At 47.9% G+C, this 12,446-nt stretch overlaps 1 protein-coding gene across 22 annotated transcripts in view; it reads right to left on the reverse strand.

Annotated features, from left to right (window-relative positions):
- The window catches only part of SLC2A9 (solute carrier family 2 member 9), a 255,791-nt gene that overhangs the window by 23,279 nt on the left and 220,066 nt on the right, over positions 1-12,446 (reverse strand). For all 22 annotated transcript variants that reach the window (XR_007187921.2, XR_007187922.2, XR_007187923.2 and 19 more), the window contains one exon: positions 1,350-1,477. Coding sequence is in view for 19 of the 22 variants with exons in the window: in XM_048212108.2 (XP_048068065.1) it covers positions 1,350-1,477 (128 nt within the window). In the remaining 3 variants the exon portion in view is untranslated. The remainder of the gene's footprint in view (positions 1-1,349; positions 1,478-12,446) is intronic.

Consider the following 12,446-nt stretch of genomic DNA (forward strand, 5'->3'; position numbering starts at 1 on the left):
AAGGTCAGACAGGGACCGTCCACCAGTAAGAGGCTGAGGGGAGAAGAACTGTGCTGGATGGTGACCCTAGGACCTCGGACTGACAGTGTCTGCTCCCTGAGCCTCAGCCTCTCTGCAGTAAAGTGGGAAGGACAGGAAACCCCAGCTCAGGGCTGCACGGATGTCATGAGCATATGAAAAGCCACGTGCAGGGGACCTGAGGCAGTAACTGCTCTATGACGCAGGAGTAACCAGCACGTGGGCCCGTGGCTGGGGCTGCTGACCTTGGACACAGCCACGCTGGCAGCGGAGTCTCTGGGACATGCTGGGGTTGAAGGTAGTCCACTAATAGGCAGACTACTAACTAAGAGAATGGGGAGAGGGTTGAAATAGCCCCTGAGAAGGGATGGTGGTCTTCCTCAGAGACATCTGAAGGATTCTCACCTCCACTGATGGCATCACTGATGGTATCATGAGCAGTGGGGAGCCCTGGGGTCATCAGAGCAGAGAAGCTTCACCCTCTTTGGAATGCAGCTGGGGGCCCCTGGCTCTGTGCAGAACACTTGTAAAGTCCTTGTCTTTTGTGTTCCTGCGCCCAGAGAACTCTCTGACCTCATTTCCTGCCTCTGCCATCTTCCTTGCTCACTCTATTCCAGACACACTGGCCTCTTTGCTGTTTCTTACACAGGCCAAGCATGGCCCTGCCTCAGGACCCTTGCACTTGCTGTTTCCCTGCCTGGACTTCTCCATTCCTGGGCTGCTTCACTTTACTCGGTCTCTGCTTCCCTTTTCAGCTCCAGGACCAGAGAGCACAAGTTTTTGTTTCCACTCTATCCCCACTGTCTGAAACAGTGCCCAGCACAGAGTAGGGGCTCAATAAATACATGCTGAATAAACGAGCGAGTGAATGAATAGATTCTCGGCCTACACACAAAGAACTTGTATCCATTTCCTGAGTTCACATTTTCCCATCCACCATGGTCACCCTTGGGACAGTGACCCCATCAGCTTGGTGATGATGACGACGATGAGGACGTTAGATGCACGGCAGCGTGCACTGTAACTATAACACAGACCTTGTCTACACTGTGACAAGCACGTTGCCGAAGTGCACGTTTGAGATTCTAACCTAGGTTTCCTTGCAGACCCTTGGCGACGGGAAGCCCGCTCCCTCTGAGGCAGCCCTTAGCGTTTAGAGGCAGCTCCTGGAAGGTGCAGGAGGGAGAGAGGATTCATCTCCGCCTTCCCGAGGCCAACAGTGTGAGTTTCCAGTTGAGCGCCTCAGCCTCTGCCCTGCGAACCACCCCTCACGCAGAGGGCTGCCAAATCAGAGGGCCTCCCACGGGCAGGAGACCCCTTGTCTGTCGTACCTGAATGAACGGGAAGAGGAGGCCGACCGCGAAGTTGGAGAGCCAGTTGACGGTGCCCGCAATGACGAAGGCAGCCGGCCGCTGGGGCTGCTGGAAGAACTCGCCGGTCAGGATGAATGGGATGCCCCCTGCAAGTCAGACAAGGGCACAGATGAATCGCGCTAAGGTCCTGCCGCCAGCATCTGCCACCAATGGCAGGGTAGCGCCCTCTTCATAGGCGCCGCTCTGCCTGGGTGAGTGACAGCTTCAGGACGGGGTGCTGGAGTCAGCCCGTCACTCCTAAAGTATACCCACCATTTCCCTGACCTGGCCCATCCAAACGAGAGGTGCTGCAGCCTCCTGGCTCTCCAGATGCCTTCTGAATCAAGCTGTAACCCACTACAACATGAGTACGGTACGCACAAACTTGATTTACGATGCAACTGACATTTTCTTATACCGTGTGTCAGGCAGGTACGGGCTACCATACCTGTGTAAGAGAACTGAAGCCCAGAGAGGTTCCTGGACTCCCCCAAGTTACCCAGCTCCTCGGTAGCACAGCCAGAACTCGGGCTTGGGACTCCAACCTCCAAATTGCAGCTCTGTGTCCCTGCTAATCCTTGCCTGACAGGATGGAGGCCCCCACCCAACTGGCTATTGGTTTGTCCTCCTTACCTCCCTGGGACTGGATGTGTGGTGGGCCCCACTCATCACCCCAGCAGTGGAGTGTTACTCAGGGGAAATGTCTTTGGCATTAAGGGAGGACAATTCTTTGTTTTGAGGACTGTCCCGTGCAATTGCAGGATGTCTGTCACCCCTGACCTCCAGGAGGCCAGAGCTCCCCTGGTCGCTGTGACAACCCAAACTGCCTGCACACACTTCCAGTTGTCCGCAGGGTGCCACGCTTAGCTGAGCGTCTCCAAGGTCTGCACCCTCCTCTTCTGGAAATCAGTGAGACCTGGGGTTGGGCCCTGTGCCCACACCCCAGATCTGGGGCTCAGCATGACCACTGGGGGCCTGTTTGCCCCTAAACAGAGTCCCCGCTCTGCCAATCGAATCTCTACGTTGGCATTCCACAGACAAGGGTAGTGGAAGGGGAATGCCCGAGGGACCTTTACCAAACTCTAGGGAGACACTGAACAGTTTGACCATGATTATTGACTGCACTGGGGCTGGTGCCACAGTGGTGGACAGTAGGGACAATGTCCTGCCCTCATGGGATCCCCTCATCTGATAGGGGGGAAAGGATGACTTGTTTATCAAAAAAAAAGTGAATGAATGAATAAATAATTATGACATGCGATAAGCATGGAGGGAATGCAGTGAGCAATGAGGGGAGCCTGCGTTTGTAGCCTGTGTTCGTAATGGCCAAGGAGGGCTACCCAGGAGGGGATGGCTGAGATGTGACCTGAAGGAGGAGACACAGCTTGCTAAGATTTGGGGAAGACTGACGGGTGGAGGGATGGGAGGGCAGAGGCCCTGGAGTGTGAAAAGGATTGGGTCAAGGTCTAGAGCAGAGGCCACTCTGGACAGCTGAGTGAGGGGCGGGAGGAACAGTATGAAGCAGGAAGGGCAAGCAGGGCCAATCAAGCAGCCTCTTGTAGATCAAGGAGAGATCTACCACTGGAGAAAACAGATCGGAGAAAACCAACGTGGGGTTTTCAGGAGGGGCTGATGTGATCCTCTTGCATTTCATAGACATGACTGCTGCTTGGAGAGGGGGCTGGTGTGGAGGAGGGGCTGCAGGAGGCTGCCGGGCAGTGCGGAAGGGAGGCCATGGTTTGTGTAGATGGCTTGCATGGTGCCAGTGGGGACGGAAGGAAGGGGCAGAATTCAGACTCCACCCCATGGAGGCAAAACTTTCATTGTGAGCACTGCACACAACCATAACACTCATCATCAAGTTCAACCACGCAACCCAAGGTCACAGAGCGAAGACAACTCAAACCTCTCTCTCCAGAGCTGTCACTGTTATCTCCCCTCTATTCCGCCAGCAAGCCTTGGACTCCAACACACCAAAATGACTCATAATGGACTGTCCCTTCAACCCCCACTAGACCATGAGCCCTCCAGGGCAGGCTGCCTGCCCACTGGTCTGGTATCTTAGGCAGAGAACAGATACTTGATCGATGTTTACTTACTTGAATTAGACACTCAAAATTTGATTTTGAAAAGATTTGATACACTGTTAACTACGAAGAAAGTAGGCTTTCCATATCTCAAATGTATCTATCAAACTGTGCAAGAATAATGGTTACACATTGAAAGGTGCTAAAACCAGCCTTTAGGTCTGTAGGGAGCATAATACTGCCTTGTTGAAAGTGTTTGCGTCACCCACCCAGCTGCTCCTGCAGCTAACGCCGCTGTGAGCCTTGCAGCATGTCCTTGGGGGTCAGTTCACAGTGATGTGAAGTCTGGACGGGGTTGAAGGCTGGTGTTTCACCTTCCCTGACTTCCCTAGGCATGTTTTGGAAGCATCTGTGGATAACTCTGTTAACATTTCTGATGCTGGCACGTCAGCTTACAGTGGGGCTGAGAATGCTGATGCACCTGTCTCCCTGCGTGTCTCTTTGCTTCTTCAGGGCTGGGCCACGGCTTGCTTATTGGTGATGACCCTCACTCCTAGCACAGCACCTAGGATACACATAGTAGGTGCTCAGTAAAGGTCTGCAGGATCCACGAGGAGCAATTAAGACAGAGTTCACAGCATGTTTTCAGTGGGTCTCCTCTCTTCTTCCTTCAGGCCACCCCTGAGGGCAAATACAAGAAACCTGAAGAATCCTGCGCAGCCTGTTTTTCTGATTGGTTTTCATTTCCATGATCTCCCCCGAACCTCACAACCAAAGGAGGTGGCGAAGCACAGTGGGCTCGGGGTTGGCCTCTGCTGTCAGTAAGACCAGCTTTAGTGTTGCATCTACCAAATCGCTCTAGAATTAAGGCCTCTCACCTGCGCAGTGATGACAGTAGAGACTTGCCACAGGAGTGTTTGTGAGGATTAAATGAACTCCTGTGTAAGTCTGCAGGAGAGGCACTCAGTAAGTGCTAGCTTCTGTAATAACAATTTAAAACTCTCCTGCCACGGGGAGGGGGTTGGGGGGTGGGGGTAACCGGCTGATGGGCATTAAGGAGGGCACGTGTTTTGATGAGCACTGGGTGTGATATGCAACTATGAATCATTGAACACTACATCAAAAACGAATGATGGACGATATGCTGGCTAACTGAACGTAATAAAAAAAAAATAAAACCCTCCTGTTGCATTATTTCAAATCCTACATTTTATAATGAGTTAGCTGAAGCTCAGAGAAGGGGAGTGACATGCCCAAGGTCTCTTAGTAAAAGGAGATGATGATGATGGTGATAATGATGGTGATGGTGAGAATGGTGATGATGATGATGGTGGTGATGATGAAGATGGCGGTGGTGATGATGGTGAGAATGGTGATGACGGTAGAGATGACAGTGATGGTGATATTAGAGATTATGGTGACAATGGCAATAATGATGTTAGTGATGATGATGATGAAGGTGAAGATGGTAGAAATGATGATGGTGGGGGTGGTGATGATGGTGAGAATGGTGATGACGGTGGAGATGACAGTGATGGTGATATTAGAGATTATGGTGACAATGGCAATAATGATGTTAGTGATGATGATGATGAAGGTGAAGATGGTAGAAATGATGAAGATGGTGGTGGTGATGATGGTGAGAATGGTGATGACGGTGGAGATGACAGTGATGGTGATATTAGAGATTATGGTGACAATGGCAATAATGATGTTAGTGATGATGATGATGAAGGTGAAGATGGTAGAAATGATGATGGTGGGGGTGGTGATGATGGTGAGAATGGTGATGATGGTGGAGATGACAGTGATGGTGATATTAGAGATTATGGTGACAATGGCAATAATGATGTTAGTGATGATGATGATGAAGGTGATGATGGTAGAAATGAAGATGGTGGTGGTGATGACGCTTACAGAGAGGACAATGGTGCTGCTGCAGGTGGCGGTGACAGTTAACATGGCACACATTGTAAAAAGCCCTTGACATACATTATTTAATTACCACGATTATGTGCTAGTTATGACTACTATTTTTCCCATTTAATGTATAAAACTGAGGCCTAAGAAGTTAACTAATTTCCTCAAATCCTACCACCAGTGGGACTCAAACTCGAGGGTGGGTGGCTGCCAGGATGAGTCTTAATGATTCCACTGTGATGCAAGAAGACTAAGATGCTTACAATCGTTCAACTATGGGAAGGGAACTTAGCAGTCTTCCTGGTTTTATCTGAATGCTCTCCCAAACCCTGGAATTCATTTGTTTCTCTTTTGTCTTCAGGCATTGAGAGCCTGGTTTCCTAAGAGCCTCTCACTGTCTGTTTCTTTAATCCAGGGTAAAATGAGAAAGAATGGGGTTTGATATGGAAATAGAATGGATTTCTGGTAGGTCCTTTATTTTTGTGCTGTTTTTCAAAATGAAAATGGTGTTACTATATTTTTCTGATTGTCATGAGTAATATTTACCCATCTATAACAATTAAAGAAAGCATACAATATAGAAAAGCATGAAAGAAAACAAAAGTTGTCCCTAAACTTTCCATCCAGAGATGATCTCCACTTATATTTTGGTCCTTGGCATTGATGTTGAATGTTGCTATTATGAAGCCTAGAGCTACTCTAATATTTCTCCTTTATTTTTTAAATTTATTTTATTTTATTTTTTTTAAAGGTTTTTATTTATTTATTTGACAGAGAGAGAGACAGCCAGTGAGACAGCCAGGGAACACAAGCAGGGGCAGTGGGAGAGGAAGAAGCAGGCTCCCAGTGGAGGAGCCCGATGTGAGGCTCGATCCCATAACGCCGGGATCATGCCCTGAGCCGAAGGCAGACGCTTAATGACTGCACCACCCAGGCGCCCCTAATATTTCTCCTTTAGATGACTGGCTTTTTTCACCTAAAGCCCTGAAGAAATCTTTCCTTATGCTTGAAGTTATTAACTTAACCATTCACTAACTATGATGTGTCTGGTGTCGGTCTCCCTGTAATAGTCTTTCTTAGAGCACAGCGTGTCCCTCTCAAGTACAGATCTACTCTTCATTTTCTTCCCACTTTAGACTTGAAATCCTCTTCTGTTCTGCCTGTTGGACGCTTTACTCCAGAGATGGTTATTATCCTTATGTTGAAACTATTTTGTCCCTCTTCCATATCTTTTGTCAGCTGAATGACTTTATCCTCCTGTTTCTGCACAGATTTTACTCTGGGCAATCTCTCCCTTTTTTCTCTTCCCTGTCCTTGTCCCTTCTTCCTTCTTCTTGTCCTATGTTGGCACACTCCCTATGCCACCGCTCTTTGTCTGTTTATACATAGAGTGAGTTCCTCCATCCAGATTCCCACCTGCTCTGATATGGTGATTCATCCTTGACACCTTTTCTTATCGTCTTCCAGGTTGTTTTTCAAATCACAGTTTGAGGCATTAGTATTGTCTTCCAGTACTTTTCCACGAATGGAGGGCAACACTCGGGGTGGGGAGTAGAGAAAATGTGGCGGGGGCTGCCAGCAGCCCTTTCTGGAGCATCTGGGTTCTGTTCTCTCCTCTGAGACTTCAAGTGACGTGCACCGGAACCCATTCTAAGAGGTCAGGAACACACTCAGCTTCCGTGGGCTTCAACTGCTCTCCTCAAATTAGGATAAAGTCTTGGAAAGTGAGAAGCCTTTTGGGGGGCTGCTGTGGGAGAAGGTTTTCTCAGGATTGCTGACTCACCTCCTCACTCTTATTTTCCCCACAAATCAGGGATGTTAGTAAGAGTTCTTAGAGGTTTTTGAATCCCCTTCCCTCGTCAGTGCCGTTTCTGAAAGGTGGAGACAGAATGTACTATGCTAGAATAGCCTCCATTGGTCACTGCTGGCCAATTTTTTTTTCCTGTGTAAAGATTTGTTTGTTGCTTTTTTTTTTTTTTAAAGATTTTATTTATTTATTTGACACAGAGAGAGACAGCCAGCGAGAGAGGGAACACAAGCAGGGGGAGTGGGAGAGGAAGAAGCAGGCTCCCAGCAGAGGAGCCCGATATGGGGCTCGATCCCATAACGCCGGGATCACGCCCAGAGCCGAAAGCAGACGCTTAACGACTGCGCCACCCAGGCGCCCCTGGTTGTTGCTTTTCTTGAACTTTTTTTTTTTTTAAAGATTTTATTTATTTGAGAGAGAGCAAGAAAGAGAGCATGAGCAGGGGGAGGGGCATGGGGAGAGGGAGAAGCAGACTCCCCGCTGAGCACGGACCCTGGACAGATGTGAGGCTCCATCTTCAGGACCCTGAGATCAGGACCTGAGCTGAAGGCAGACACTTAGCCAACTGAGCCACCCAGGTGCCCCTAACTTTTTTTTAAAGCTCATTTGTTAGGTATTTGTGGGAGAAAAATTCTGTAATAAGGCTACACATGACCCCATTTACCCAAGGTCCCTTGGTAACTGTTTTCTGGAGGTAAGGTATTGGTATTTCTGCAGTAGGTGTGCAGTTGCTGCTCATTTTAAAATAATGTGCTTCAAAATTAAAGAGCAGTTGAAAAAATCCCTTCTTGTAAAGGATTTTGAACAATCACTCCAAATTCTCTTCCAAAATCTCTGGCTGGGGCCCTTTATTTGTAGATCTTATTGTTTACAAAAAGATTTTGCATGCCGTATCTCACTGGATCTTTCTTCATGACCAAACTCTGAGTTACGAATTATCACTACAGATTAGGAAACCGAGACCCTAGAAGATGAAGGGCTGAAGTTACTGGTCCCACTTGGAAGTGGAAGACACAGAGGCACTTTCAGACAACAGGCTTGAGCAATGGAAATCTGACCAAGGCACAAGGGCCCGCAGTGACCCCTGGGTGAATGCAAGTGGGTGCACTAAACGACCGGCCTCAAAACAGCCACAGGCACTAGCTGACCAACGGGCTACTTAGAAATGGGCACAGGTACCAAGAAAGGAAAATTACATACATTCCCATACCTCCTCACTCCCCCCAACACTATAGTTCCCACCACCCCTCGTAGCAGACAGTCTCTCCTCTGCTGTCTTGCCCACTGCTCCCTTGCAGTGCATTCAATAAACTTCTCTTTTGTTCCGCCTTGGGTGAATCCTTTCACTGCCTGCACCGCCAGTCTCCACCCAATCGGGTCGCCCCACAAAAGAGTTAGGACACAAAAGTGGATCTTCAGACTTGAAATCCTGCCTTCTTTTAAATAATCCATCAGAATCCAAGAGGAGAACATAGGCAGCAACCTCTTTGACATCGGCCACAGCAACTTTTTTCATGACACATCTCCAAAGGCAAGAGAAACAAAAGAAAAAATGAACTTGTGGGACTTCATCAAGATAAAAAGCTTCTGCACAGCCAAGGAAATAGTCAAAAAAACTAAGAGGCAGCCCACGGAATGGGAGAAGATATTTGCAAATGACGCTACAGATAAAAGACTGGTATCCAAGATCTACAAAGAACTTCTCAAACTCAGTACACAAGAAACAAATAAACAAATTGAAAAATGGGCAGAAGATATGAACAGACACTTTTCCAATGAAGACATACAAATGGCTAACAGACACATGAAAAAATGTTCAAAATCATTAGCCATCAGGGAAATTCAAATCAAAACCACACTGAGATACCACCTTACACCAGTTAGAATGGCAAAAATTGACAAGGCAGGAAACTACAAATGTTGGAGAGGATGTGGAGAAAGGGGATCTCTCCTACATTGTAGGTGGGAATGCAAGTTGGTACAGCCACTCTGGAAAACAGTGTGGAGGTCCCTTAAAAAGTTAAAAATTGAGCTACCCTATGATCCAGCAATTGCACTGCTGGGTATTTACCCCAAAGATACAGACGTAGTGAAGAGAAGAGCCATATGCACCCCAATGTTCATAGCAGCATTGTCCACAATAGCTAAATTGTGGAAGGACCCGAGATGCCCTTCAACAGATGACTGGATTAAGAAGATGTGGTCCATATATACAATGGACTATTACTCAGCCATCAAAAAGAATGATTTCTCAACATTTGCTGCAACATGGCGGGACTGGAGGAGATAATGCTAAGAGAAATAAGTCAAGCAGAGAAGGACAATTATCATATGGTTTCACTCATTTATGGAACATAAGAAGTAGGAAGATCAGTAGGAGAAGAAAGGGAAGAAGAAGGGGGGGTAAACAGAAGGGGGAATGAACCACGAGAGACTATGGACTCTAGGAAACAAACTGAGGGCATGGGCGGGGGGATGGGATAGGCTGGTGATGGATATTAAGGAGGGCACGTATTGCATGGTGCACTGGGTATTATACACAAGTAATGAATCATGGAACTTTACATCAAAAACTAGGGATGTACTGTATGGTGACTAACATAATACAATAAAAATTATTATTAAAAAATTTTTTAAAAAGATTTAAAAAATTTTTTTAATTTTATTTATTTGAGAGAGAGAGAGTGTGTACAAGTAGGGTGGGGAGGGGCAGAGGGACAAGCAGACTCCTGCCTGGGCGGGGAGCCTGACTTGGGGCTCCATCCCAGGACCCTGAGATCATGACCTGAGCTGAAGTCAGATGTTTAACTGGACTGAGCCACCCAGATGTCCCTTTATTTGAGAGAAAGAGAGAGAGAGCGTGAGCAGGGGGAGGGACAGAGGGAGAGGGAGAGACAGAGACTCCCTGCTGAGCGTGGAGCCCAACATGAGGCTCGATCCTGCAACCCTAACATCATGACCTAAGCCGAAATCAAGAGTCAGACACTCAACCAACTGAGCCACTCAGGGCACCCCAAAATCCTGCCTTCTTTTGACTGCACCTTCCAGCTCAAGAGGATAAAAAGGTGACAGTGGATTCATGCTACTGTGTCTACTCTGCACCCAGTGCAGCTCGCACGGGGCTCTCTTCACATCAAGGACTCATACTGCTGCCTGGTAGTGTGGTGTAGCTTAGACTTTGCAAGCCAGCCCCAGGTGATTCTGTCTCTTGGCCAACAGACCTTGTTATCTTACCTGGTTCTTACTTGTTATTTTATTTGGCTAGCTTATTCTGGCTTCCCCCAGAAGCAGACCCCACCATGTAGTTTGTGTGTGAGTCGACCCTAGGAAATGCTGGTGAGGGTGTGGTTAACTGAAGGACTTGCGGAGAGGGTGGGCTATCAGCAAGTTACCTCTGTGGGCCAGCAGGACTTGATCCAACTGGGGGCCCTCGGGAAACTGTGGAAAACCCATCTCAGAATGAAGACAGCGGTTTTTCCTACCTCTTTGGCATTGTTTTGGAATCAATGAACGTGCTTAGCGATGTGGGCCTGCAGCACTCCAGCAGACAGCTCTGTCATTTCTGCTTCTGGCAGCTTCCCTGCACGTGGCCGTCAGTCCCTCCCCCTCCCCACCCTCCTCCTCTATTTTTTAGCTCTTGCCAGGTATCTCGGTAAAATATCAAATTGTATTTCATTTTTGTATAAAAGAAATAAAGGGCAACTGTCCAAACTTTTCTGTAATTCATATTATTACATTCTTTTAATGGAGCCATTACCATCAGTTTTAAAAGTCCTTTAATAAGGGCTTTTAAATCCCCTTAATAATCTCTACAGGTGTGCCCATATGTTACTTAATCCTTTAAACATGTTTTCCCCTCAAGCACCACTTTTAAAAATACCTTTAATTTTTTTTTCAATTTAATGTAATAATTTTGAAAATTCTTCATGGATATTTTGCTGTGTTTATCTCACTAGACTTAGTCTTTTTTTGGCTGTTCATCCATCCATTTTTATCCAACATTTACGTTCCAAGCCCTGTGCTGGGCATTTTCAGAATCTACGAGTCTGCGTGCCTAGTTCACATAACTACCTTGGGAGACAGGTATTCTTTTTTTTTTTTTTTTTTAAAGATTTTATTTATTTATTCGACAGAGATAGAGATAGCCAGCGAGAGAGGGAACACAAGTAGGGGGAGTGGGAGAGGAAGAAGCAGGCTCATAGCAGAGCCTGATGTGGGACTCGATCCCGTAACGCCGGGATCACGCCCTGAGCCGAAGGCAGACGCTTAACCGCTGTGCCACCCAGGCGCCCCGGGAGACAGGTATTCTAATACCCATTTGGCAGGTGAGGGAAGCGAGGCCATGGAGAAGCAGAATGACGTGCTGAAGGCCACACAAGCTGTCACCAAGAGCTTCTGGTTCAGATAAAAGACCCTCTCCCCTGCCTATTCTCTTGGAGACACTGGCGAAAGGGCAATTACACCGTTTCCCAGGCAGGCTTGTTTTACGACGACAACCAGGAGTTTATCAGCAGCCAGATGGCACACCTGTAGCTCGCAGGGAGCTGGTCCCAGAATGCACTCGGTGCGGGAAGGGGAGCAGCGCTGGAGGGGTGGTGGTCTGCTCGGGAAGCTCATCGCCTTGGAGGATGCCTGTTCAGCCAAATGGGGAAAAGGCACGTCTGACCTCTCAGAAGGGGTGCCCATCTCTTCGGGTGCGTGCTTCCCAGGTAAGGAAGGATGGAAGATGTGGCAGGTGCTCCCTGGGGACCCCTTGCACAGGCTTGTCACATCCTGACACTCAGTGGGCACTTCTGGCTCTGTGGCTGATAAGGTGGGAGGCTTTGGTCCTTCTGCAAGCCTCAGTTTCCCCACTTATAATCTGGGCCTTGACGAGTACTTAGCATCTCAGTAAAGTGGCTGTCGCATGCACTTGGCGTGTGGTACGTCATTACCACGATGGGGCAGCCATGCTGGTGTCCAGGAGCACTGGCTTTGGAGTCAGATAAACTCTTCACTTACAGACTGTGTGACACAGACAAGTCATATTGATGGCTCTCAATTTTCTCATCTATAAAATGAGGACAGCTCCTACCTCTTAGCACAGTTTTGGGGATCCAATGAGAGTGCTTCAACACCGTGTGGAACATGTTGTAGAGGCCCAGTCCTGTCAGCTGTTACAGCTACCCTTCTTCCCATCACACAGTCATGTGGAACATGTTGTAGAGGCCCAGTCCTGTCAGCTGTTACAGCTGTCCTTCTTCCCGTCACACAGTCATGTGGAACATGTTGTAGAGGCCCAGTCCTGTCAGCTGTTACAGCTGTCCTTCTTCCCGTCACACA

The sequence above is a fragment of the Ursus arctos genome, unplaced genomic scaffold (genome assembly GCF_023065955.2).
Source record: "Ursus arctos isolate Adak ecotype North America unplaced genomic scaffold, UrsArc2.0 scaffold_9, whole genome shotgun sequence".
In the NCBI taxonomy this organism is placed as follows: Eukaryota; Metazoa; Chordata; class Mammalia; order Carnivora; family Ursidae; genus Ursus; species Ursus arctos.